General features: G+C 41.1%; 1 protein-coding gene across 2 annotated transcripts; it reads left to right on the top strand.

Annotated features, from left to right (window-relative positions):
- The first annotated feature begins 1,805 nt into the window (after positions 1-1,805).
- STT3A (STT3 oligosaccharyltransferase complex catalytic subunit A) lies at positions 1,806-24,906 on the top strand. Of its 2 annotated transcripts, none has more exons than XM_014565241.2 (18): positions 1,806-1,972; positions 4,826-4,952; positions 5,742-5,802; positions 8,053-8,174; positions 8,547-8,692; positions 9,899-9,989; positions 11,093-11,199; positions 11,903-12,067; positions 13,309-13,489; positions 14,317-14,472; positions 15,106-15,197; positions 15,911-16,066; positions 16,339-16,527; positions 17,584-17,700; positions 17,816-17,918; positions 21,172-21,360; positions 22,276-22,391; positions 23,083-24,906. In XM_014565241.2, the coding sequence occupies exons 2-18, from the start codon at positions 4,865-4,867 to the stop codon at positions 23,119-23,121; spliced, it is 2,118 nt and encodes a 705-aa protein (XP_014420727.1). In that variant the 5' UTR covers positions 1,806-1,972; positions 4,826-4,864; the 3' UTR covers positions 23,122-24,906. The 2 variants fall into 2 exon arrangements, with proteins under 2 accessions (XP_014420727.1, XP_006174391.1); XM_006174329.3 differs by lacking the exon at positions 1,806-1,972 and adding an exon at positions 2,578-2,735.
- Positions 24,907-27,761: the final 2,855 nt, after the last annotated feature.

The raw sequence follows: 27,761 nt of genomic DNA, 5'->3' as shown, positions 1-27,761 counted from the left end.
TCCATAAAAAACAGGTTGTGAAAAGGGGACAGAATGGGAAAGTTCTTGGAAATGAAAACAGTTGTGGAAATAAAATGAGATGGCTTACAAAAGTGATGCTGAGGGGGCTAAATCAGAGAACTGAAACATAAAGTTGAGGAAATTTCTCAGAACAAAGAGCAAAAAGATTAAGACATGGAAAGAGCTAAGAATCATGAGGTATCCAGGAACCAGATCCAACGTTTGTTTCAGAAAATGAGAACAGAAGCATGGAGACAAGAATAAAACCAGAAAATGTCCAGGACTGATGATGAAAATTATTTAGAGTTTTCAGATAGAAAGGGCCTGCCAAGCGTAAACCAATGGGGGAAAAAAAAAAGCCAGAGAACCCCAAAATGGAATCTCTAAGGAAAGACATCGGAGAAAAATAGGTTACTAAAAGAGACTGCGACTCACATTGGTATTAGACTTCTCAAGGACAACTCTGGGTAGTAGAAGATGAAATTACAGTGCCTTGACAGTGTACTGTTAGGTGGGCTTGTGTGTGTCTGGGATGAATGCGTCCCAGTTTTGTTCCTGTAACTAAACCTAGCTATGCTGTTGAGGACAAAATAAAAGCATTGTTTGCTTTCCACTTCAGTTTTTCTGAAAAAGTTACTTGGAAAATCTATCAAGGTGAGAAATAAATCCAAGAATTACATGACTGAGTAAAACAGCCAAACACCATGAAATAGTGGAATCAGAAGTGCTTTGAGGAATCCTAGTAAGAGTGCTGTGCAGCACACTTGGAAAGGTAGGTTCTGAGGAGAATATTTTCAAGAGGAAAACATTGTTAACTCTGGTCTGCTCCAGATGACATGAAGACATTCTGTTGATTCAGTGATATGAAAAAGGTAAGGACACACTTCAGGAAAGACCAAAAGCTCCACAGGAGTGACAGAACTCTGACAAAGCAAGCTAAAAATAGCATTATTTTAAATAACTGATGGGATTGTAAAAAAGTTTTTTAAACAACCAAATCAAGACTTTTGGTCCAGTAAGTCAGGAGAAGGATGAACTGATATGCTGAATTCACTTACAATCTCTGTGTTTATAACTATAATTTTCCCCATGACTTTGCCATCCTGACTTTGATTTTACTTATAAACCTTTCCCTGATATTAAAGAATCATCCTAAAAAAATAGGCTTAGATTTTAAACTGTTCTTTAGTAGTATATTTTGACTTCTGAAAAAGTTGACTTAATTGTATCACCTGGAAACTTAAACATAGTCCCTTTTAAGAAACGTGTCCAGTAATTCAAAAAAAGAACCTCAATATCTTAATGTTCTTGAAGCAGTATGTTTTTCAATCTAAAGGAATCTTTCAAATTTTAGCTCTTTAAAAAAAACCTCATTTTGAAGAAGCATTTACATGAAGTCCTGCAATTCCTTCAGGTTCAGCTTCAGTACTGTTCATAAAATTACATTAAACACATTATTATGAATACAAAACGAAAAAGCAGATCTGTTGAATCATAACGTCTTGGGGTGAACCCGGTCACGTGAATTTTGAGAAGTACACGTGATTTTGAAGCACTGATTTAATAAGCTTTCAATAAGTTTTGTCGGTTGCATTCACAGTAGAGTAACTGCGAAGGGAAATGAGTGACGCTGGGACTAAGAAGAGTTGCCGATGCTCCCATTTTCCTTGGTGTAGCTCTTGCTCTTTAAGGTGTGTAGGGAGTGGGAGGGCGGCTCTAGAGGTGACGGGATTGGCTGCTGAAACTTCGCCCCCTTCCCTGCCCTTTGCAGCTTTTCTTTGCGGGGGAGGAGAGGAAGGGAGAGGCGGCGAATCAGGGCAGCTTTTACTCTCGGGTATCTTAGGGGTCAGCTGACAGAGTCCCCGGAAGAAGCCTGTCTACCGCTGCGGAGGACCGCCTCCGCGGCAGCGATGGACTCTCGGCCCGGGGCGTGGATTCTTCCAGCCCAAACCCGACGATCCGTCTAGCCCAGGTATGTTCACTAACGAGGTCAGGGGTTTAAGAAAGGAAAACGCCCCGTGAAACTGGTCAGGGCTGTCGTCCATTGCACTGTACCGGAGCATCGTCCAAGACGGCTCTTGGGCGAACTGTCAGACAAGGTCCTGTACAGGATGCAACGGTCTGGACCGGGAAGCGTTTGAGTTTTCATTGCGAATAGGAAGAAAATTTTTCCCACCTCTCCTTTAACCTTATATTAGGTAATAGCCAACTTCTACCGTTAAAGAAACAAAACTCTCAGAAACGGAGGGTAGCGAATACAGGCTGGTTTTTTGGGATTTGTAGTTCCGACCCATTCCTTCGCGTAGTTTCCGCTTCCGTTCACATGACTGGGCTGAACGGACCACACCTTCCGCCCGCGACTCCTCCGCGGTCCTCAGACGGACACGTCACTGCTCGGCCCTCAACCAAACTGCTGCGAGCGAGTTCTTTCCGCGCTCTCGCTCTCACGAGCGGGCCTATCAACGCTCGGCGGTTGAACCGAGTCCCGCCTCCCCGCTGCTAAGTGATATCTGTATTGTCCAGTTAAAAAGCGGGAATGTGGCTTTGTCCACGCCTCCGAACCTGACAGACAGTCCCGGGATCCTATCGCTCTCACTAAGTATCAGATCGGCCCTGAGCCAGCCAATGGGGAACGGCCCGGGAGGCCGACCCGGCGCTGCCAGGGTTGGGTGCGCCGCTGAACGCTGAACGGATGGCAGAGGGAGCCCAGCGGAATCTTGAGGAACGCGGCTCAGGTGAGAAGGCCTTAGGATATAATATCAGAATTAGCGGCAGGTGCAGTCGCAGGCGTTGGTGGGGCTGAGCGAAGTGCAGGTGGTGGGGCTTAAACGGTGTGGGGCTTGGGTGCAGAACAGAGTCGAGTGCCTTGCAGAGGAGGGGGCGTGGGGCGTGGCGTGGGGACATCCTAGAATGGAAGGATGTGAGGGTCTGGGATGGGGCGTGCGCTTAGGCCCGGAGGGCGTGGGAAAGATCGGATCCTGGGACTAGTCCTGGAGGGGATGGCGCTTCGAATGCCAAGGTGCTGGGGTGTCTCGCGGTGCCTGGTGTTAGAGGGGTTGAGCTTTTTGAACGTGGGAGACAGGGAGGAGGGACCTGCAGGAGTGAGCAGAATTTGGGAGGATGTGAGAAAGTGCGCAGGCGAACGGGGTGGGCAAGTTGCCGTCTTGGGAATTGGGTGGAACAGGGAGGCCCCAGCTTGCAGGCACAGTTGAGGTGGAGGACAGATGCCAAGTGTTCTAAGAAAAGTGTCTTTGCCTTTACTTGGTTTGGCGGTGTGCGAAAACGCCAGACACTACAGTATGGAAACTCCCCTAAGGTCCTGGCCTAAATTACCAGCTCCTTTACTCAGTTTTCAGGTAGAGGTTCTAGCACTCATTTCCCCGGCTTACACTTAGAGGCGGAAGGAGCCTATCACCTCAGTGATGGTATGTTTTCCCATTTCAGGCGTTGGAGAAAACAAGTACAAACCTGAGGGATGTGGCTGAATTATTGACTTCCTGGAGTTAGGTGTTTATTTTTTATTGCAAGATAAGGTTTTCCTTTGGGATTATAATTAAAACAAGTGTAGAGCTGCCCCTCTGGGACGGTTAATTATGGAAAAGACGATGGACTTCTCACGGTTGGAGCTAGGAATGTATGATTCCTCATGCCTTCCACCTAGTCCAGTGTTATTTCCTCCCTCTTTTCCTCTAATAATGCTGGGGGAAAGATCAGGAGGGATCCAGATTCCTTCCCCCGCCCCCTGCAGTCTTGTACAGTGTTGCATATTCTTGATTATTATATTCTTTAGCACTTAGCCCTCGACCAGCTTACGGTTTAAGTGCTGTCTTAAATGGAAATAGCTAAGCTCCTAATTAGTGCTAATAAATCTTATCCATTAAGTGATCACCATTCTGAATAGTCTAAAGACTGCCTCCCTCAACATTTTATTTTACTCTAGCAACCCCCACCCCAGCTCGAGTTTTTTTGTTTTTGTTTTTGTTTTTTTGCTTTGATAGGAAAATTTTCTTTTCCTTCCAGCTTGTCATCTGGTTCCATGAGCTGTGTCTGGTACCAGAGGCTTAAATCAGCAGTGTCAATTACGGAGATGCTTTGAACAGCTTATTGGAAGTGGGTGTAGCTCTATAAACAGTAGTTACAGTGTGATGTAAAGGATTGAAAGTGCAGTGATCTGTGTATGTGTGAGTCCCTCTCTTCTTGACTGCATGCCTGTAACTGCGTTAGTGGTCAGTCATGCTCTTTAGTTGACCATGCAACCCCATGGGAATTTGGAACAGAAAGAAGTTTGTAGCCAATCAGTTGAAGCTGAAATTTAGGGTTGTAAACTGTGCTGATCCAGTCATGACTTCTGTTTTTCAGCTTTCCGCTTTCACTGCTATACTCAGTCCCTGCTTTCTTTCATACATTCCTGCCTTTTCTTGTATGCTTTCTTTCTCCATATAATTATTTTTTCTATTCCCAATCTTTCCTATTTTCTTTGCATGTCATCCTTCAACCCGCCTTTGCTCTATACGTGTTTCTTTACTCCTATTGTACCACACTTGCCGGTTGTGCTTAGGCACTTGTCAGCTTCGAGAACTAGGAAACAGAATTATGGTTTTGGGGTCTCGTCAGTCCTTTTCATTCTTGATTCACAGAGCTGACATGCCTACTTCCTTACCAGTTCATAATTCAGTCAGGGCTTGGGAATTAGTGTTAGTCCTGACCCTCTCTGGTGTGTTCACTACCTCCTGTCTCTGTGGTTCTCTACCACCCTAAAATATGAAAGTGAATTAGGTAAATTGAAGATGTTTAATATCTTATGGTCTTGACTTTTCCATTTTAGCTATTTGAGTGTCATCTGTTGCCACCCGTTGATGTCAAGATGACTAAACTGGGATTTTTGCGGTTGTCCTATGAGAAGCAGGACACACTTCTGAAGCTTCTAATTCTGTCGATGGCTGCTGTGTTATGTGAGTGTGCATGTGGACCTCGTTCTTTGGCTGTGGAAAGGAGAAAATCTTGAAAAAAGTCAACAGTGGCTTTCTTAAATGCCTTACTTTTCTCAGCAGATTGTAATGTATTCTTTTTGCTGTTCTTGATCGGTATAATTTTAAGAAAGCAAAATCGAAGAAACGCAAGCATTATAGAAGTTGGGGCTAATGATCATCTGGGAAAGAACGGGCCACATGCTGTGCTAATTCTGTTTTCTCATGGGGTCGAGAGCGCCCGGCGACCCTGGGGTACTGAACTTTGTAAAGGACATTTGTTCTCTGTAATTGGTTACCTTAGTGTTTCTGAAGGTCGCTCCAGAACTTATTCTGTTTCTTAGAGTTTTCTGGCTCTTCATGAGTCATAAGGCATGATTGCCTTACCTCTTAGTTTGCTGCAAAGGTAAGGTTATGGGGAGGGGATATATAAAAGACGACTGCTTAAATTGAACACGGTATTATTAGTACGTGTTGTTGAATGTATTGTCATAGGCCTTGATAATAAGTAGTTAAATGTGTCCTACTTAAGTGGAAAAAGTAGGTGTCATTGTCAGGGGACAGTGAACTTCTTTGTTTCTTCTGTGTGTATTTATCCAGAAATGGATAAATACTTTATTCAAAGATCAATTTATATATGATATACTCTTTTTATATACTCATTTTATATACTATATACTCATTTTATATACTACTAATCTCTATAATATTACTATCAACTATTGTTTTTCATGGTACATTACTGTTAAAATGTTGGTTCTCTGGTTTTTGCAGCATTCTCCACTCGTCTCTTTGCCGTCCTGAGATTTGAAAGTGTCATCCATGAATTTGATCCGTGAGTACCTTTGCTTGGTCTGGTATTTCCTTTGGGAAGCATTCAGGTTCATGGGTTTCAAATTCAGATTCCAGTCAGCTCTCGGTGATGGGGATGTATTTGCTATACATTTAGAGGGGGAAATCCCTCAAGTTTTCCAAAGGCAATAACTGTCTCCTTTTGAAATATTTCTGTTGGAATTTGAGACCAAGTGAGTCTCTCAAGTTCATACAAAACGGCAGAGGCACTGCTAGTATGGCTGCCTGTCACCTAAGATCTGGCCAAGCTGAGAGAAGTCTGGCTTCTCAGCTTGATTGACAGTTACTGGTACAGATTGAGGGGAAGGGTCCTGTGCCTGCTGTGTGTTTGAGGCTCAAAGGAAAAATCACAAGTCATGAACTTGAGATTCATGACTTTTCCCTGTTTAACAATTTGTATAATAGAAATTGGGCCTATCAGTTAAGTTATAAGACATTGGGGAAAATTTGAAGCTGGGAGTTTGACTAGGGATTTTGGTTTATTAGATAAAAAAAGATATAGATGAAAGACATTTACTGAGCTTCATTTTGTTCCAAACACTGTTTTACAGATTATCTCTAAGTCCTTACAATAACCCTATGAGATAGAGGTACTGTTATCTCCTTTTTACATATGTGTCTGAGGCTGGGAGAGGCTATTCAAGGTTATACATATAGTAAGTGGAGGAGCCAAGATTTGAATCTAGATTTGTCTATCTCTAGACACTGGAGTTATATATATGACACTGTGCTATATTGTCTAAAGTTAAGGCTTAATTAAAAATTTAGAGGGCCAGAATCATATGTTCTCGAAGCATCATTGATATCTTAAAAATAGCATATTCAGAGCATTGATTCAAGTTTAATACCTGCATGTATTTGCAGATTTGTCGTATTGTTTTGTGCAGATGTTTGAAAGCACTTTGGAGACCTACATATATTTTCTTTGGGGCCTCCCAAAGCAATTTATATTTTTTCTCATGGAGGAAACATATCCTTTCATTTCTCGATCACCAGTCTGTTAGGGCTTTTTCTCAGACCCTGTAGATGGACACACACTGAGATGAGATGGTCAGGGAAGCAAGAGCATCTGCTCTGCAGTCGGAGAGCCGGAAGGGACTGTAGGGATCATGTGATTTAACACTTCCTTTTGCAGAGCAGGAAACTGAGTGCAGCGTGAGACCCCAGCCCAGACCTACTCCAACTAGCTTATACTTCCCCTGCTTCACTCGGCCTCTCCCTCGGTTAGGTAAAGGACTCGGTTCTGACACATGTCGACTGCCTGTACCCTCATCCCTTCTGTCTCCCTGACAGTTACCAAAATAACATTCATCAGCAGCAGCAGAAGGATAAAGATTTCTGCCATCTGCTACCCCTGCTTACTGCAGCTGCTAAAACTCAGCTGACCAAGGAGGAAATGGGGTTAGAGGGGTGGGCAGGAAAGATGATCAGCCATTACTATCTGTAGTAATTAAACAGTGCCTTTTATTTTATTATTCATTTATATTTTTATTATTATAGTTTTTTGTCTTTCTTTTTTATTTATTTTTAAGTGAGAAATTTAAGAGAAGGGGTTACACAGCTTGGACCTGAAGAACTGTCTTTCTGTGTATAACTCAGTATTTTATATCAAATATTTTTAATATAACCTGTATTTTTATGCTACTATGTAGGTGGCATTCAAAACTATTTTAAATAACAACATGAGTAGATCTAATTACAAGTTTAGAGAGTGATTAAGAAGTTTGTGTTGTGGAGTGGACTAAAAAATTTTTCATCTTGCATACGGTGTTATACCCACATCTTTAGAGCTGCTCATCACTTGAGGTTATCCATGTGTCTGTGTGTGGTATGAAAATGTTCTTTTGTGTGTTCCTGTCACTTGAAAAGAGCCAAATCTATCGGTGCCTACATCTCAGCTATCCTGTCTTTTGGGTCCTTGAAGTTTCTCACTGGGACTGATGCCTCCTGCATGTCAGCCTGGTGAAGTATCCTGCTTGAGTGTTTCCTTACGAGTTTAGGCTCCAGTCGCGTTTTCTTAAGAAAGAAGCAGTGCTTTAGCTGAGATAAGCATGAAGCTAGAAATGAGGAGACCCTCATGCTTGGCATACTTTTTTGGTACCAAACTGACTTTTATTGGAGTAATGATAAGTTCCTCAAATTTTGTAAACCTGAGAAGCAAAATGCACTGCAGATTGGGGCAAGCACCTGAGCATGAAGGGGAGAAGACACATCTTTCCTTTTCTCACTGTAGGTATTTTAATTACCGGACTACCCGCTTCCTGGCTGAGGAGGGATTTTATAAATTCCATAACTGGTTTGATGACCGGGCCTGGTACCCTTTGGGACGAATCATTGGAGGAACAATTTACCCAGGTGAGGGGAATAGGATTTTTTTTTCTTCACAGAAATAAGATATTTGTATATAATGGAACAGTTTCTTTTATTTTTAATGTCATTTTGTGATACTTGTCATTTCATTCTGATTACAAATTCCTAAAACATTTTATATAGAAAGGAGAACATGTATGGGAAAGTGCGGGTGGTTAGCTTTTCATAAATTCTGGACTTCTGATTGAATCCTTAGGGGGGAAGTTTATAGGCCTCCTGCAGTTGCTGTGTTAGGATTTCTGGTGGTTTGTCAAGATCTGTGTTGTCACTTACTGATACTTGGGTTTCCCTTTCTCTTTCCCTTAAGTCCTTTGTCTTTCTGGGATAACTTAATGGCGTTTCTTCTTCCTATTGCAGGCTTAATGATCACCTCCGCTGCAATCTACCATGTCCTCCATTTTTTCCACATCACCATCGACATTCGGAATGTCTGTGTGTTCCTGGCCCCTCTCTTCTCTTCCTTCACTACCATCGTCACGTACCACCTCACCAAAGAGCTCAAGGTGAAGGACTGGGGTGACAGGCAGCTCGGGAATGACTGTTGTTTACCTCTCTAGTCGATGCTGAAGGGTGGGGGACTGAGAGCCTTGGAAGCGCAGGGAGCCAGGAGGCTAGAGAGCTTCTGCTGAGCTGAATTACTGGGTTCACTCCAGCCCTCCCTAGGGTATATGGTTTCTTATCATTAACAACTCTTTGTCCTGATAAGAGAACATTTGAAGGTCAAATATAAATTGGTACCTATGGAAAAAGAATCATTTAAAGTGCGAAATGTGAGGTTTAGATTTTGAAGCCCTCACAATCTAAGGGACAGAAAAAATAACGACAAGAACTGTTCCAAAGTGATTAGTGCTTCCTGCTGGAAATGGACACTTAGCAATTATTTGTTGTTGTTTTTTTTAAACATTTATTTAAAAATTCTTAAACCGCTTGGCTTTTGTAGTAGACTTCATAATACTGGCTCTCTTTCTAGGTTGCTGCATTGCTGACCCTGGCTCCTGGGTGCTATTCTTAGTTTGCGGCTGTGGTGTCAGGGAGATACCCGAGAGGTGATGAACTATCAGGAGGGCTTGGGAAGCTTGAGTTTAGTTTGGAAGTTTTTTCATCCTTCTCCTTGCTGCCCTTTTCCAAATTTGACTCTTATTAATAGACAAGTCCTTCCTCTTGTGGAGTGTGGGTTGCATTTTGTTGTTCCTCTCTCCTGAGTTCACAGATTGCCTAGGAATATTCCAACTTTATCATCTGAGCTCCTGGCATCTTTAGTCCAGGTAGATTATCACCTCTCTTTGTTGGCTTTTTAGCTCAAATAATTATGATCTTCCTTTGACTGTCTTTGCCTAGCTTTTAGAGGTGTGACTGGTGTTCCTGCGGTGCGCAGGTATTGTTAGGGATAGGGACTCATAAGTCTGGGGGTACTCCAGCCAAACAGCCCATTCTGGGGCAGCATCTGGTGCCTGACAGCTTACCTGGTTTGTCTGTCCTCAGCATGTGTGTACTCGGTTTCAGACTTGGTGTCATCGAGGGGAATTGGTTGTGAAGTATTTAGCTGTCTTGTGCTGTGAACATTTCTAACATTTTTAGCATCACGTCTGCCTTGGAAAGTGTCGGACTGTTCTCTGGGCCCATTATGAGCAGAATGGACTAGGGATCCTGTTTCTCTTCTCTCGGGTATGTATTGGTGTTAACCTCCTGTTCTCCCTCCTTTCTTGCAGGATGCAGGAGCTGGACTTCTTGCTGCCGCCATGATTGCTGTAGTTCCTGGCTATATCTCCCGGTCTGTGGCTGGCTCCTACGATAATGAAGGTAAGATTTCAAGTGCTGAAGAGGGCCTGTTCACCTCGTTGTCCAGTAGAGCTTCACGAGTAGCAGTAGACTCTCGGTTCGGCCCTGTTATTTAGCAGTAGCAAAAATAGTATCTGGGTGAGAAGTCTACAAATGTACAGGAAGGGACCTCAGACCGGTTTATATTCTCACTCTCTCATTTCCTCCAGAAAGGTAGCTGGTAATTTTCCAAGGCCTTTGGCTCATCTCTGTACTCCTAAAAGTAGAGTTAAGTGTTAGTGTTGAATGGTGCTATTGTTTTAACATTGTAATCATTTGCTTCATTCTCCTAGATAAGAGGAATGGATATTCTTTAAACTATAATGACATTTAGTGACTTATTTTCAATTCAGCCTATATTTATTGAATGTTATTAGTGAAACACAGTGTTGATGTAATGAAGATAGATAATGAATAAAATTATTTTAGCTTACAGTTAAGGAATTATAGAGATAGATAATGAATAAAGTTATATTGGCCCATAATCTATAATGAAGATTAATGTGGACCTATGAAAATAACAAATAACAAGCAGGTAGTGTTATGCACCATGAGAGGAGTACGAGCAGAATACTCTGGGAATGTAGTGAGAGGAGAGATTAATTCAGGTTTGGGGATCAGGGAAGGCTTTTTAGAAGTAGTTGTGATGGAACTGGGCTGTGAAGTTGGAACTTCATTCGACAGATATTAAGGAGAGGCCCAGTCAGGGTGTAAGGACCCACTTGTGGTAGGATGGAGAAGCAGGGGTGCCTGGTGGTCCGGGATTATCTTTTGGACTTAAGTAGCAGGGAGTTTAGTCCTGGAGAGAGCAGTAGTGATCATGACAAACGCTCACTGTGTGCTTGTTGTGGGATGGGTGCTGTTCTCAGTGCTGTACAGGCAGTAGCTGAATTTGTCTTCACGACACTTTTGTGAAGTAGATGCTGTTATGGACTCTTATAGGAAACTGAGAAAAAGAGTTGTTAGAGTAGTTATACTATTAATGGGTAGAGATCTGAGACATGAATCCAGATAGTTTGTTCCAGAACAGTATTAAATATGATTCCAGCATGGCCTTTTATTGAATTTTTGTGTTCTTTCTGCAGGGATTGCCATCTTTTGCATGCTGCTCACCTACTATATGTGGATCAAAGCAGTAAAGACTGGTTCCATCTATTGGGCAGCGAAGTGTGCCCTTGCTTATTTCTACATGGTAATTTTTCACATCTTTCTTCCAGGAGTCTCTCTGTGTCTCAGTACCTATTGGGATCAACTGATAGAAATTAGAAGTAACTCTTGGGCTTCGAGACCATGGACTGGAGGCTAGAAGTCATAATTGTCTCTTATATCCATACAAAGCCTAAACCAAGGCAGACAAGGATATCCCTTTTAAAATAGGAAGCTGGAGATAATTTTTTTAATTTTTAAAAGTCTCCAGATACTGTATTTCTTATGGGTACATATTGGTTGGCCAACTCTCTTTTCTAGTATGTTCTTCTTAAATTTCCCCTTTTCTAATGTATTTCTTTTCTGTTCGATCTTTTGTAAACACTGAAACTCCTTCCCTTAACTGCTTCCACTTGCTCACGTTTCCTATGTACCCCTAAGTCCTCCCTGTAACCTTGCACTAGGCTGCGTCCAGGTAAGCCCTGAGGGTTGGGGCTCTCTTGTCTTGTGATTGTGATGGCAGGTGCCATGGAGAACAGGGGATTGAATTATAGCAATGGGTGTTAAGTTGATTTTCCTATTTAAAGAAGTCAGCTATTTAAACTCTTTAAGTCACTTGGCATAAATAAAGTTTTTGCTTATTATAAAGAGATGTTCTTTAAAAAACTCCTAGGTAATATGCTAAGGTATAATGGCAGTGGAGCGAGGAGAAGTGCTCAGAGGAACTGTTCTGTTTTGTCCTGTCCTAGGTCTCTTCGTGGGGAGGGTACGTGTTCTTGATCAACTTGATCCCTCTTCACGTGCTTGTGCTCATGCTCACGGGGCGTTTCTCCCACCGGATCTACGTGGCCTATTGTACTGTTTACTGCCTGGGCACCATCCTTTCCATGCAGATCTCCTTTGTGGGTTTCCAGGTGAGTCCTAGACAGGGTGAGGTTTTTAGTTTCTTGTACTTTTTCTGAAGCAGCTCCAACTAGATTGATTTATCTTGGATTCTAGTGAGGATAGTAAAAACTTATTCACAGGTCTGGCTTTGGACTGCCTGTGTTAACTGAAGCAACAGAATCGTTGGTCATTAAAGTCTGCCTCCTGGAGTGTGTTAATATTTTCTCATGAAGTTTGAATTTAATGACTCTTACTTTGCCTTAGGTTTATGGGAGGAGGAGGGATATTTTGGCTGAACTTGAATTGATGTGAGTGATCAAAGTTATATTTTTTCCAGTCCTTTTTAATGCAAATGACCCCATTTAATAGTAATGACCCCTGAACTTCTTAAGGAGGCCTTAGTGAAATTCCTGTAGGAAACAAAGCACAAACCTTATAGCCACATTACCCCACAGGGTTAAGAGACAGCTGTTAAGTCAGAGAATAATGTGGTGTGTTTGATTTCTCATGTAAAATTCTTAAGAAAGTGGAACCCTTATTCAGGTCAGTAAGTATCTCTTTACCGATCACCTACTATGTGCAGTTTGCTGATTAACTGGGAAATGTAAAAAATGAAAATCAGTTCTAGTCCTTAAGGAAGTCACAGTCTTGATGGGAAAGAAGCACTGCAGCTGTCTGTACTGTGTGGTTCTAGAAATGTAGTTCATGGAGCAGCAGCATCTCAGGATTTGTTAGAAATGCAAATTCTGAGGACCTGCCACAGACCCACTGAGTCAGAGACTCGGGCGGTGGGGCTCAGCAGTCTGTATCTAAATACTCCCTTGTCTTCTCCCCCACCATGGTTATGATGCCTTGTGGTTTGAGAACCACTGGCCTAAGTGATGGCAGAGATCTCAGTGTGTGGAATATGGAGGGGAGTGATGGATTTCAGTTTGGCAGATTAGAAGGAAATAGTATGTGCGTTGGGCCTTGAATGATGAGAATTCCAGTGAATGCAAATTTTGGGAAAATGAGAAAATTGTAGTTGAGACTAAAGAAATAGCCTGAGCAAAGGCCAGAGATGGTGATAGAGTATGGTACAGTCTGGGGGACTCCAAATATTCTTTGGAAAATGTGACAGCTGAATTAGACTGTATCCTAGATTGGCCCTAATTCCTTGGTGGCCTCAGAACTCATTTGATTCTCTGGTCTGAACTTGGTCAGGATAATTCAGGTCAAGGCTGGACCCATCCTTTTCCTAATATTCTCATACATATGCTTTCACCTGCAGCCCGTTCTGTCATCAGAGCACATGGCAGCCTTCGGGGTCTTTGGTCTCTGCCAGATCCATGCCTTTGTGGATTATCTGCGCAGCAAGTTGAATCCACAGCAATTTGAAGTTCTTTTCCGAAGTGTCATCTCCCTGGTAGGCTTTGTCCTTCTCACCGTGGGAGCTCTCCTCATGCTGACAGGTAGGGAAGGCTTTTAGTATTAAGTGTAATTGGATAGTAACATAGAATAAACCCCAAAAATAAGGGTTATTTCCTGACCACAGAACGGTTCGTTCTTTTCTTCCAGTTTCTCTTTTGATTTCAAGCATATAAAGTCTGACTTTCACACATTCAGTCTTCTTGTCAGCCAGTGTTTGGATTCAGCATAGCAAAGAATATCTTATTAGAGCAGCTCTTAATCTCAGAAAAACCACACTTGGTGACAGGACTGTATCTTATCATGCTAATCTTTCACCTCTTTTTTTTCCCCCCTTTTCTTTCCTGTTGGTCGGGTGGGAGAGGGCCTAGCATTGCTTACTGTACCCCACGGCACACCTCATCTAAGCCCGTGTGCACTAAAGCATGGCTGTTATGTTTGGTTAGCATGCCACGTTTCCCTCCTTCCTTCATTTTCCTCCCTTCCACGGTTCAGAGGCTGTTTTGATTTTGCCTGAGACTCTGGTGTATTATGTAATTCAGAGCAGCACTAGAGGACAGAGTGACTTAGTTTATTGGGTTGGCCTTGGTTTGACCAGATTTGGCCTAAAACCCTTCTAGGAGTCTCTTCTGCCTCCCTTCCCTCTGAGTTTATATACAGCCCGACTTTATTCTGATGGTTCTGCTGACAAAAGTTCTCTCAAGTTTGAAAGTAAGGAGTGAAATTCACAAAGTATTGGTGGCGTTTAAATAAAAACCTAGTCCTTCTCAGTCTCAGAAAATCTTATTAAAATGGAAAGTTGTGATGAGTTAGGATTGGGTGTTTTGTCTCAGAAATAATTGTGAAATATTTGTTACCTCTTTGCTGCCAGGAAAAATATCCCCCTGGACCGGGCGTTTCTACTCGCTGCTGGATCCTTCGTATGCTAAGAACAACATCCCCATCATTGCCTCCGTGTCTGAGCACCAGCCTACGACCTGGTCCTCATACTATTTTGACCTGCAGCTTCTTGTCTTCATGTTTCCAGGTCTGTTTGCCTTGTTCTGAAGTGGCCTTCTGTCTAAGAATCACCATTTGACTCTAACTTACCTTCTGACCAATTCAGATATGTTTTAGAATTTATCAGTGGTAGGGCACTTTTTTTTTTTAGAATAGCTTTTTTTTTTTCTTATTATGAAAGTAAATTGTCTCTTGTAAAAATATAGACAATTTTTAAAAAAATAAGTATTTTAGGAGTTCTTGCCACATATGTTGTTACTGTTAGCATTTTGATGTATATTCATCCAGTTATTTATTGATGAAAAGTTAGATAGTGCAGCTTTTTCCTCTGATTTAAAAAATATCATAATCATGATAATTATGTTATTTTGTGTTATTTTAGAGAAATAATATTTAAGATATATCATTCGTTAGTTTTTTTAAGTACAGAGGTGTGTAGAGAAGATGGCAAATGGTCCATAATCTTCTGCAGCAGTATTTTAATTGATATATTTCATTCTATTTTATAAATAGTCTGTAATTAAGTACCTCCTTAATGCTGAGCATTTAGGTGGTTTCAGATTTTTTTTTGCTATTTTGAGGAGTGCCGTGGTGATCTTTGCACATATTTATGATTGTCTTTTCATCAGCTGCTGACTTCTTTTCACTTTTCCCTCTGTAGTTGGACTCTATTACTGCTTTAGCAACCTGTCTGATGCCCGGATTTTCATCATCATGTATGGTGTGACCAGCATGTACTTTTCAGCTGTAATGGTGAGCAAGGCCCTCAGTCCTAGCAGACCTTTCCACCCCTAGCTCTGAGGTTTTTCCCCCGCTGCATGGCAGGATTCAGGAAGTACCCACGATTGTGTACATGCTTCCTTCTGACGTTTGAGGGGCTGAGTTGTAAAGCTCCCATCATTGTTGATCCTTCCCAGGAAGGTGAGGGGTACCCATCATTCTGATTGTGGGGCCCAGCTTTCTTGGATTCAGAACCTTGTATGAGGGAGAGGTGCTTTGACACTTGTTGGAGAAGGTGACTGGGCAGGTTCCTTCTCAGCTCCTTCTGGTGTCTTAAAAAGGGAGGTTTTGTCTTTTCCTTAAAGGCCTGGGTGCTGAGTGCTAGGTTGTTAAAAGAGAAGAGAGATTTCATATATTGCAGTAAGATAGTATTTCTCATGCTTTTTTGACCTCAAACCACAGTTAAGAAATACATTTTATGTCATTTCTCAGGATGTATATACATACATACATGTGTAACTGATAAACAATCTTTAAAAAAATACATACTTCTAAAAAGTAAGCAAAATCAAAATTTTAAAAAATAAAGAAAAAATATAATTCTACTGTAGATGTATCAAATATTTTCTCTTCTATTTTGTTCTGTTCCATTAACAAGTCATGTTTGTTGAAAACCCCTAAGCTGATGATAGGTTGAAGTCTGTAATTTGTAGAATACCGATTAGATTGTGCTTCCTGCTTTTTAGGTGCGTCTGATGCTGGTGTTGGCGCCTGTTATGTGCATTCTTTCCGGCATTGGAGTCTCTCAAGTGCTGTCCACTTATATGAAGAATTTGGACATAAGTCGACCAGACAAGAAGAGCAAGAAACAACAGGATTCTACCTACCCTATTAAGAATGAAGTGAGAATTTAGCAATGCAAAGAATAGGCTTGGGGAACTGTGTGTTTGAGTGTGTGTGTGTGTGTGTGTGTGTGTGTGTGTATGCATGTGTTGTGGCTTTTTTTTTTGATTGAGGAGGAGTAAGGTAGAGCACTGCCACAGGTGGTCGGAATTAACTCGTTTAGCCTCTGACTTTGATTCATCTCATCTGTATTATTGACGGTGTGTAAGAAGCAGTTCTGTGTTGTGTAAATTTAATTTGGTTTACAACACAATTCTTCTTCCTTGTTTAGGTGGCAAGTGGCATGATTCTGGTCATGGCTTTCTTTCTCATCACCTACACGTTTCATTCAACCTGGGTGACCAGTGAGGCCTACTCTTCCCCCTCCATCGTGCTGTCTGCTCGCGGAGGGGACGGCAGTAGGATCATTTTTGATGACTTTCGAGAAGCGTACTACTGGCTCCGTCACAATACTCCAGAGGTGAAGATTCGGGAGGAGAGGGATTGTGGAGGAGGAGGAGGAGGAGGAGGGAGACATTTGATGTTACAGTGAATTAAGTAGCTTTTAGATGTTTGGAAAGCTTGGAGAAATTGGGACTGTGGCACTCTGGTGTTCCAGCCTTAAAGATCTGCCTTCGTTTAATTCAGGATTTCTGCTACAGTTACCCTTACTGGTAATTATCTGCACTCTGCTCGATGTTACAGTGAATTAAGTAGCTTTTAGATGTTTGGAAAGCTTGGAGAAATTGGGACTGTGGCACTCTGGTGTTCCAGCCTTAAAGATCTGCCTTCGTTTAATTCAGGATTTCTGCTACAGTTACCCTTACTGGTAATTATCTGCACTCTGCTCGGGCACTTGTATTGACAGCATGGAGATTCTGTCATGAGGTAGACCAGCCAAATTACAGAAGAAGAAAAAAATTTAAAAATAAGTAATACATGTTCATTGTAGAAAAATCAGAAAATAGAACCAAGTAGTCTAATGACTACTTTTAACATTTTGGTTTATACCTTTTGGGAATCTGAGCTCATTTCCTCTCCAGTAGCTACTGGGAATGGCACTTCTGACTTCGATTCTTACAAGAATTCCTTAATCCGTAATCCTTAAATCTTGGTCATTATCCTGTGATTTGTTCCCCCTCCTTCTGTCAGCTCCCTTCTTTATAGTAACTGATTTTTGTGATATTATTTAAGGTCATTTATTTAATACAGTTATGTGATGACACCAGGCTATTTATTTGGAAATATTACATAGTCCCCCTCCACTCTCCACCCCATTAATGCTTATTTGTATAAGGTGATCTGGGATGAAAGTATTGGCCGTGTTTGGTTGTGTAACTTGCATTGAGATTTCATGATTGTATATAAATGTAGGACCAGGTGCCAAGACTTACTCTCTTGTTAGGGATGCGTTATTTTATGAAGATACTGGTTAATAAGCCGTATCTCACTTCTGTCAGATGCCCTTTACTCTTCTTGTATTTGATTTTTGGAGGCAGTGAGATCTTGTTTTTTCCATTTCCTGTTCTTCTCTCAGGATGCGAAGGTCATGTCCTGGTGGGATTATGGCTACCAGATCACAGCTATGGCGAATCGGACAATTTTAGTGGATAATAACACGTGGAATAATACCCACATTTCTCGAGTAGGGCAGGTAAGGTGAAGGGGTCATTTGAGTGTTTGCTGCACAGGCTAGTGGGAAATATTTCTCCATGAGGAATCGTATGACCTGAAATTTTGCTCTGAGAAACGTGCATGTGTTTTTCTAGGCAATGGCATCCACAGAAGAAAAAGCCTATGAGATCATGAGGGAGCTTGATGTTAGCTATGTGCTGGTCATTTTTGGAGGCCTTACTGGGTATTCCTCTGATGGTAATGTACTTGATTCTGTTTCTAGCTACAAGGCATAGATTCTAACAAAACTGGGTAAATCTCCTATTTTTCAGTCCTTTTACTAATGTCTCATCAACATATTTTCTTGGATGGGGAAATTCCTAAGTATTTGCAACTTGAGGTTTTGTTATTTTGATTTCTTTTTGGCAGCAAGTACAAAGTAGATGTAAAGAATTCTCATGTAGGTTTGGCATGCTGAAATTGTCTAAAGGCCTAGGGAGTAGTTCTATGGCCAGTAAACAACAAAGAACATAAGACTTCTGAAAATGAGCTCAATGATTAGCATTTTTTAGCGAATTTAAGCCATAGAGTCATCTCCCAACTTAAAAAGTTTATATATATATGTTTGGCACTTGTTCCCCATGATTATTAGCAAAACCATATGTTTAGATGAATCATCCAAATATAGTTGTTTGCCTTAAAAAAAAAACTTCAAAAGTTAAAGTATTATCTGTTTAAACTTGAAAGTGTTAAAAACACTTCTGAAGGTTTGTAATAAAAAATGGTAGTTCTCTGCCCTTAAACCTAAACCACCTTATAACATCAGTTCCCAGGAAAATTATTCCTTCAGTTGTTTCTCCTAGTACTTATGTTCATATTTCTAAATAACATGTATATTTTGCTATTCATTTATTGGTCATTTTAGATACCCTGTATCAACTCTTACTACGGTAGATAAGGAATTTAGTTCTTTATGTGATCCCTTTCCCCTTTCCTCCTTGCACCTTCTCTGTAGAGTTAATGTTCAGTTTTTGGTTAAATTCAGATAAAGTGTTTTCAAAATCATGACTAAGTAAATATTATTTACTGCTGAGTCAGCCAGTTCACCATGGTTACATTCTTATCTAGAATACTTTGTTTTCCTGTGGTTAATAATTACCTCATATTTCTATCGCAATTTCCTTTGAATATATGGTTGCTTCTTAAAGATGTTCAAATTTTAGATTATGTCTGGTTCTGATATAGACAGACTTAATAAATCCACCTGGACAGTACATATAAAGTCTCAGTACAAAGTAGTAAGACCAGTGTCCTCTAGTGTCTTGTATAAGCAGAGGGAGAGTGAGGGTAGCAGGGATGTGTTCCCGCGGACTTGAGCTTTCACAGGCAGTTGCATCAGCACTGGTTGTGTGTGATTATAGGTTTTTTCTTTCTGATAATAGTATATGCAAGTACTACAGAAAAGTGTGGATGTATGTCTGTGTGCATATGTGTTTTTATATATATGAATGTACACATGTATGTGGTAGAAAGGGGTGGTTCCCTGAAATCTTTAATGTTCCATGATACAGATATCTGTCTACCACATTTTCTTTATGTATTCATCTGTCGATAGACTTAGGTTGTTTCCATGTCTTGGCTGTTGTGAATAATGCTGCAGTGAACATTGGGGTGCAGAAACCTCTTTAGGATAGTGATTTCATTTCCTTTGGATGTATCCCCAGAAGTGAGCTTGCTGATCACTTGGTAGTTCTGTTTTTAATTTTTGAGGAATCTGCATACTGATTCCTGTAGTGTCTGTACCAATTTACTCTCCCACCAGCGGTGCACAAGATTTCCCTTTTCTTAACATCGTCATCAGCACGTCCCTTGTCCTTCTGACGAGAGCCATTCTCACAGGTATGAGGTGATACCTTGTTGTGGTTTTGATTTGCATTTCCCTAATGATTAGTGACATTGAGCACCTTTTCTTGTATCTGTTGGCCATTTGAATATTTCCTTTGGAAAAATATCTTTTCAGATCTTTTGCCCATTTTTAATTGGATTTTTTTTTTTGCTATTGAATTGCATGAGTTTCTTATATATTTTGGATATTTACCCCTTATTTGATACATGGTTTGCAAATATTTTCTCCCATTCCGTAGGTTGCCTTTCCATTTTGTTCATCATTTCTTTTGCTGTGCACTCTTCCATTCTTGTCAGAGCTTCTCAGGGTTTTGCTTCAGACATAACCGCCAGGAAGCTCTGATATCAGTGCTCTGAGACAGTTGAGTTGATGCTCTGGGATTTTATATTCGGTCCTGTTTCTGGCTGTGTGATGTAGGCAAGTCTGTGCCTCAGTTTTTCTGTTTGAAAGATGGAGGTAAGACTGTAGACACTACATGAGCATAATAATATTTATTGAATACTTACTATGTGACAAGCAATATGTAAGGTAACACACTCCTACTCATAATGCTCTAGCAGCCCCTTTGCAGATACCCTTATTTTTCTAATTTGACAGATGAGGAAACTGAAGCACAGAGAGGTTCAGTAACCTGCTCAAGGTCACCCACCTAGAATTGGCAGTGCTAGAATTTAAACCCAGACAGTTTAGATCCAGAGTCTGTGTTCTTAACCACTGTGATTTCCCCTGGAACACTTTATGGTAGGACAGTAGGGATCTTGTTTTCTTACGGATCAATGATGCTGCTTCTGCTAACTGTTCATTTCCCTAAAGCATGTGGAGGAGATACAGGGAGTGACATATTCTAAGAGATAACCTGAGTTGATGGTGGTGTCAGTAATTATGGAGCCTGGTCGTGTGTGTGACATAGAAATGTTGACATCTCACAGATGTGCTTCAGAGGTTTGTAAATTTGCAACTGTAGGTCAAGAGGGAATACGTTCTGTCTTCTATACCTTTCTGGTGAAGCTACTACTCCCTGGGTCAGTGTTGTCCAATAGAAATATAATGGGAGCCACATGTCATTTAAAATTTCCTGTTAGCCACATCAAGATAAGTAAAAAGAAACAGGGGCAGTGAACTTAATAATTTTATTTAACTGAATACATCTAAGACATTACGTTAATATGTAACCAAGATATTTTACCCACTTTATTTTGTTTTATTTTGGACTAAGTCTTAGAAAGCCAGTGTGTATTTTATACTTACAGCACATCTTAATTTGGACTAGCCATATTTCACATGTCAGTAGCTACATGTGGCCAGTAGCTGGTATATTGGACAGCTCAGCCCCAGCTAATACCTGGGACTAATTACAGTTGTGACATAAGTCTGGGCCAATAGCATAGGATTTCAGGAGTCTATAGGAAAATCTATAGAAAAAGCTGAAAAAGTTTTGGCCGTACATTAACTTTCTAATTTCTGTAAATTAGAACTAAATGGTACTACACTCCACTGGGAAAATACCAGGGGGAGTTTTCTTAGAAATAGTGGCCTTCCATTAGATGATTTAACTCCAGCAGCCTTTGTAATGCAGCAGTTTTTTCTTTTTCTTTATTTTTCTAGACATCAACAAATTCCTGTGGATGGTCCGGATTGGAGGGAGCACAGATACAGGCAAACATATCAAGGAGCATGATTATTACACTCCAACTGGGGAGTTCCGTGTGGACCGCGAGGGTTCTCCCGTGCTGCTGAACTGCCTTATGTACAAGATGTGTTACTACCGCTTTGGACAGGTCTACACGGAGGCCAGTGAGTGACTCTTAGTAATAACAACAACAGGATTAGCTAACACATAGAGTGGTTTTTATATGCCAGACACTGCTCTGAGTGCTTTATATCTGTTAATTCGTTTAACCCTCACAACAGTCCAAAAGATGGATACTAATAGTATTCCCTTTTTATATATGAGGAAATTGAGGTACAGATAGGTTCCGTAACAGCCCAGAGTCACATAACTAGCGCAGAAGCAGGTTAAACTCAGGCAGCCTGGCTCTAGATTGTGTGCTTTTACCCACTACTTTTGGTTGCCTTTCAGAAGAGTTACTGTAGTGGAGAAAGGAGTGTGAAGGGGGATAGAGGGAGGTAGAGGACTTGACGTTCCTTGGGGGAGGCGGGTACAGCTCAGTGGTAGAGTGCGCACTTAGCATGCATGAGGTCCTGGGCTCAGTCCCTACTACCTCCATTTAAAGGGGGGGGGGCTCTACATTTCCTTCAGATAAATACACTGAAAATAATTTGATTAGTTAAGTCTTTTCTTCTGACTTCAGTTTCTTAGTTCAGCAGTAGGGACAGTTTTTCCAAGTAGATGCAAGTCTTTGACAGCTGATGGGTTCTTCTCTGTTCCTTGGAAGGGTTACTGGTGTGTCACCGAGGCCTCTGGGTGGTAATCCTCAGGAGTCGAGGGCCTTGGAGGTCAGCCCTGTATCTCTTGGAAGAGATAACCTCCACGGACTCTGCCAGGCGTCATCTTGGAGAGGACTGGAGTTAGGGTAACACTTGATTTGCCCTTACTGCCTGAGGTCCTTTTCCACAGTCCCTACTCTCTACACAGACTGCAAGCTGAGGAGTGACATTCCAGGTTGATGATTTATCAGATTGGTGTACTATTTCCTGAGGGGTCAGCACTGTAGAAAGAAGTGTGTCTCCTTTTTTGTCCCTTTATAGAGCGTCCACCAGGCTATGATCGTGTTCGGAATGCCGAGATTGGGAATAAAGACTTTGAACTTGATGTCCTGGAGGAAGCATATACCACAGAGCACTGGCTAGTCAGGATATACAAGGTGAGCAGATGGTGCACTGCGGAAGCAGCTCCCTCTCCTCAGCGCGGGCCACGTTTCTAAAACGGGGATGTTTTTAATGTCTGAAAAGTAGCTTGCAACTCAGAATTTTACTGTTTTTTATTTTATGTTGTTAGAGAGTAGACACCCCAGTTGGCTGTCATTTTGGCAGCGGTTGCAGTGGTATTTCTCCAGTTGAGGCTAGACTTGATCTGTGTTAGTGATTAGCAGGCTTGTGGGGGAAGGGGGGAGAGAGAGAGGGGGGTGTGTGTGTGTGTGGAAAGAGAGAGGGGTGTGTGTGTGTGTGTGTGTGTGTGTCTAGAGAGAGAGGGGTGTGTGTGTGTGGAGAGAGAGAGGGGTGTGTGTGTGTGTGTGTTCAAACTACATTTTCTTCCTTCCCACTGAAGAATTTATGGCATAGAGAGTCACATAGAAGTGTGTTGTATCTCTTACGTAAGAGAAGGTTGAGAACCGTTGATCTATTTGGAAGGTAGATATTATAGCTCCTCACAGAGGTGCTCCAAGGCTAAGCAGAGAGTAGCTGGTCTCAAACCAGTGCTCGTTTAATCCTGAAACCAAAACAGGCAGCAGAATCCAACATAATCTCTCCCCATCTGGGTGAATCCAGCTCAGTAGAGAAGCTCTCCCATGCTGATGTGATTAGAAATATTAAACTGATACCTTTATGTTGTAGGTGAAGGACCTGGATAATCGAGGCTTGTCAAGGACATAAATGTTATGACCAGCTCTGATCTGCTTCGCACTGAGTGCGTCACATTTAGGGCGCTGAAGACATTTTAAAAATATGCAGTGTATAAGAACAGAAGACCATGGGATTAGAACTGTCTGGATGTTTTGCCCTGGGCAGTGTGGGCTGGGCCAAATGGAATGATTTCTATATTTCTGAGCAGGTTACCAAATGAAATGTCATGGCTTTACTTTGGTCAATTAAAGGGGGGAATTTTTTTTTTTTTTAATGTGCCTTATTTGTTTTGACTTATGACTGATTTGAGGAGGCTTAAAGTTTCTGCTGGGCTGAGAAAAGGACGGAGGGCAGACCTCACCCATGCTCTTAGCTCCCTGAATGGGCCTGGTAGGGGCTTTCTGTCTTTTTCTCTCAAATCAGGAAGACTGTCAAGGAATAGCTCGGATGCTACATATACAAACAATTTCTGTCATTTCAAAAACTGCAGCACCTAACACGATGCCTTGCACATGGTGGGTGCTCAATAAATTTGTGCTGAATGAATAAACATTTGTGGGGCCGGAAGAGTGCCATTTCTGGGCAGGAGAGGTAGCTGTGTTGCCATCATATCTGTTACCAACATTTCCTGTCCTTAGAGGCTCTTTGACTACAAGGGACAGAGGGTGGCTAGCCAGACCTGACCTCACCAGTATTCTTTGGGACTAGCTAGGTATTTTGTTTTTGAGCAGGAATAAACCCAATTAAATCAGTAGTTTTGAAGACTTAAGGCAAACAGTGAAATTACTGTTGTCGACGGAGAGGAAGAAATTCCTTCAGCATTACATACAGAACTTGATGGTCAGTAGGTGTTTTTGAATTAGCTGAAGTATAACCATTCCTATCTATTTGAAATCTAGCTTTTCAGGACTCTCACTTACCCATGATATAGTAAATGTCTCTTTGCTCATTTCCTTTATCTTATGCACTAAAACCGTGTGGTTATTTAAAGGTGAGCTTCTCTCCCCCTTAGTCTCAGCCTTTTTGTTACTGTGTATCACTAACAAGCTCCATAGTCTGGTTTTGAAGCCTTTGCTAAATAAGCTAAGAAAAGCACAGGAGTCTCATCATCGATATTTAACGTCAGGACAGACAGCCTTACGTTCAGTTACGTAGGATGTTTTATGTATTTTAAAACATAAGACATGTATTGGTGATGTATATAAACCCTTAGTTATTAAAAAAAGAATACAAGGTAACTCTTTACTGTTACCTGTTTAAGAAACAGGAGCAATGATATGACTTTCAGATAAGTCAGATGGTGCTCCTGAGGCTATGCTAGCTCTCCCTGGACACCCAGGGAACAGCCTCCCACGCTAGTTGATGTACCAGGTGCTCCAACTGTGGGTGATACTTAGGTTTGATGTAAGATTTGATTTACTGTATGTAAATACATGACTTGGCTTATTTACAGAATTCCTCCCTAGTGGAAGAGGTTATTTTGAGGTTTTTGTTCGTTTTGTTTCTGACCAATATGAGTAATACTAGTTAGAGATCATTAGTGATTTTCCTCTGTAGGAGATGGGGTAATGGTTTATCACTACAGTTGTTGCTCTTAAAATTTTAATTTTGTTACTTTCTAGGCTACATGAAGCTACAGTTTAAAGAAATTTGCTTCTCATTTCCATTGTTACAGTGCATTTAGCGTAAAAAAAACCCAAATAGTTCTGTAAAAGCAACAACACTGTCTTCCATCCCACAGAGGTGCCCACTTTCAACTCTGCTGATTCTCGCATTACTTACCTCCATGTCATTAAATAACTTGCTTTATTTTGCTATGTGTTGGATTTTTTCAATTTTAGGTGTCATCTGTTGGCTTTCTGGTGTGCAGATTGAGGATTTAGCTCTTTCTCACCATCCTGCTAGTCCATGGACACACATATTCTTACTGTCCTGTTCTGTTTAGGTTAGCTCAGCAGTTTTTACCTTAAGGCTTTTCACAACTAGGCCAAGTGATACAGTGTTGCTTTTTTTTCTTCCATAACTTTTTTTTGGAGGGATTTTTTTCATTTGTTTTTTGTGCTTGTCACTAATTTCTCCCTGAACTCTCCTTCATTTGTGCCAACTTCCTTTTAATATGTTCAGACTCGTTGGATAGTCATTCTCAGAGATGTCTTCTGTTAGGGTACTTTCTGATTTGGTTTACTCTCCAGGTTTCCTGCACACCTCTTGGATTGATGTATCCTCTCACTGTCATATTGTGTGTTAATCCCCTGACTTCTTTGTTGATTTATCACCACTAACTACCTTCCTGAGAAAATGTGTGGGAGCTAAATTTGCTGACATCTTGAGTGTCTCTTGTCACTTGATTCAGAGGTTGGCGAGGTATGGAGTTCCAGGTTGGGAATAACTTTTCCTTAGAATTATTTTGAAGGTATTGGCCCATTGTTTTCTATGTTCTAAATGTTGAGAAATGCAGTGCTATTCTGATTCTTAATTTTTTTTGTATGTGTCCATTCCTTCTCACTTCCTTCCCAGACCTCTTAGTATATTCTCTTTGTATATAATATTTTGAAAATTTACCAATGATGTGTCTTAGAATGGGTCATCCATTGTACTGGGTACTTTTAAACTTGGAAAGCTCAACTTTGGAGAAGTTTGTATAGAGAAAGTATTGAAAGTCAAATTCTTCTGCCTGGGAAATTTTCTTGAGTTATTTGTGGATTCCACCAACTCCTTTTCTGCTTTTGAAAAATAAGTTATTTGGGTTTTGATTAGTCTCCCAATATTCTTAAATTTACTCTTCTTTTTTCCATCTTTAATCTTCCTTCTGGGAGATTTTCTAAACTTTTTTCCCTATCTATTTAGTTTTCTTTTTTTTTCTGCTATCTTTTTTTTAATGTCCAAGAGCTTTTTTTTGTTTGAGTATTCCTTTGTTTGGACATCTTTCATATTAAAGTCCTTTTCAAATTCTTGCTTGTCTGCTCTTTTTAAAGAGTGGGACCCTAAAAAGCTGATGGGAAGGTCTGTTTGGGGTAGGGTGGAGCTTACTGAATGTGGGCTTCATTCTCCTGCGATCCGGCTGACTTGTTACATTAGGAGATCCCTGATATTGGTATCTTTAGATCGTCTACATAGGTAAGGTTCCCTCCAGAAAGCTTTAACATCCTCTTAAGGATACAAGCCAGGCTGCTAGATTTCTGGGAGTAAAGTGAGGAAAGAAGGCTTAGAGATTCAACCTTGAGTGCAGTAGGTAAACTTAATCCCTTTGTTTTCACTAAGATACCCAGCCTCAACTGTGCCTGAGGCTCTCCTGTTCAGATAACCATGTGTTTACCCTCTCAAATCTTGTACCAGCTTTGTGGAGGGGCATTTCCTTGGGTACACAGAGGAGGGAGGGGATCCAAGGGTCTGTTTGCTTCATACACAGTCTTTCAACAACCTGCCTGTTGTCTTTTAGCCCCACCTTCACCTCAATTATCAGTTGTCACTAATTCAACTTCAGCGTTTAGGGAGTTCTCTGATGTAAATCAAGTTGCTCTTCTGCTTTCCCATTGCTGGCTTCAGGCTTCTTCTTTCATTCATTTAAATTAACTACCTCTTATCTAAAGACTTCCCACTTCGCAAAAATTTTGTTTTTCATACCGTTTGTGGGTTATTGCCTTTTAAAAAGTTACTATTTTAAATTAGTAAATTTTACTATTATTAATTTAATATTTACTGTTAAAATTGACTATATTTTAGTAAGCTTTTAGAAGAGAACAGAGGTTATCGTGTCCACCTCTTCTCCCTTCAGCCTGAAATGTGTATACCTTATTTTTTTTTAGACTAAGCTACCCCTTAATTCTGTCCAGACACAAAGGAACTGTGCAGGTCCTCTACCTTTCTTCATATTCTTTGTTTGCAGCACACAGTGCCAGAAACTAGAGAAAATGGAGTAAATGATCTGGAAAACTTACTTTATTACAAGAAGCCTACGCTGTGACGCCATAGTTAGAAACTTCTCACATACGCATTTCAAGAATGTTCTGGTCTTGGTTTTTATCCCTGACTTTGCTTCTTTAAATCTAATTGTGCACTTCTGTGTAACATATTTTACACTATTACAATGAAGAGCTAGTTACGCTCAGTGTGTGTGGCCCAGTTTTGAGAATCTGACGGAGATGATTTTGCCTGAGCCTTGAGTTCCAGTCTAGTTCACTGTCGGGGAGGGGGGTGCCTATTTAAATTTTTTCACATTAGTTCTCCAGCTAGTCCATTTCCCACAATTTACTTACCCACCAAAATTGGTTACTCTGCTTTTAAAATTTGCATCGTAAAAGGCAACCTTTTTCCCCTTCTGCCTGCCCATTTCGTACACACCAATAAGAGAGGAGGTAGAACTAAGCTATGTAGCTGCATTTACTCAGTAAGTTTGGGTTGAGGTATTGTTTTGCAGCCTGTTCAGACAAGACAAGGCAAAACTGGTCATCCTGACATTACTTCAAACTACAAAAGAATAGCTTTCTTCATCCTGATGCCTTCCCACCCGCCTTCTGTGCGGTCGGTCTTGGATGCTTCTCGCTCCCACCACCTTTTATTCTTCAGAGGATCAGTTCTCAACAGCTGTTCCTAGCTTCTTGGCTCTAGTTTTATCGGGGCCGCGCTATAAAGTTACAGAAGCAACACTGATAGAGTGTGATCCCCAACCC

Source organism: Camelus ferus, chromosome 33 (assembly GCF_009834535.1).
Source record: "Camelus ferus isolate YT-003-E chromosome 33, BCGSAC_Cfer_1.0, whole genome shotgun sequence".
Taxonomy (NCBI): domain Eukaryota; kingdom Metazoa; phylum Chordata; class Mammalia; order Artiodactyla; family Camelidae; genus Camelus; species Camelus ferus.
The sequence above is the reverse complement of the archived record's forward strand: the minus strand, read 5'-3'. Positions and strand labels throughout refer to the sequence as shown.

Coding starts and splice junctions, on each gene's coding strand:
- STT3A (XM_014565241.2), top strand. CDS start 4,865: ATGACTAAACTGGGATTTTTGCGGTTGTCCTATGAGAAGCAGGACACA. Junction 16,067..16,338: donor CCTACCCTATTAAGAATGAA/GTGAGAATTTAG, acceptor TTCCTTGTTTAG/GTGGCAAGTGGCATGATTCT. Junction 22,392..23,082: donor GGCTAGTCAGGATATACAAG/GTGAGCAGATGG, acceptor TTTATGTTGTAG/GTGAAGGACCTGGATAATCG.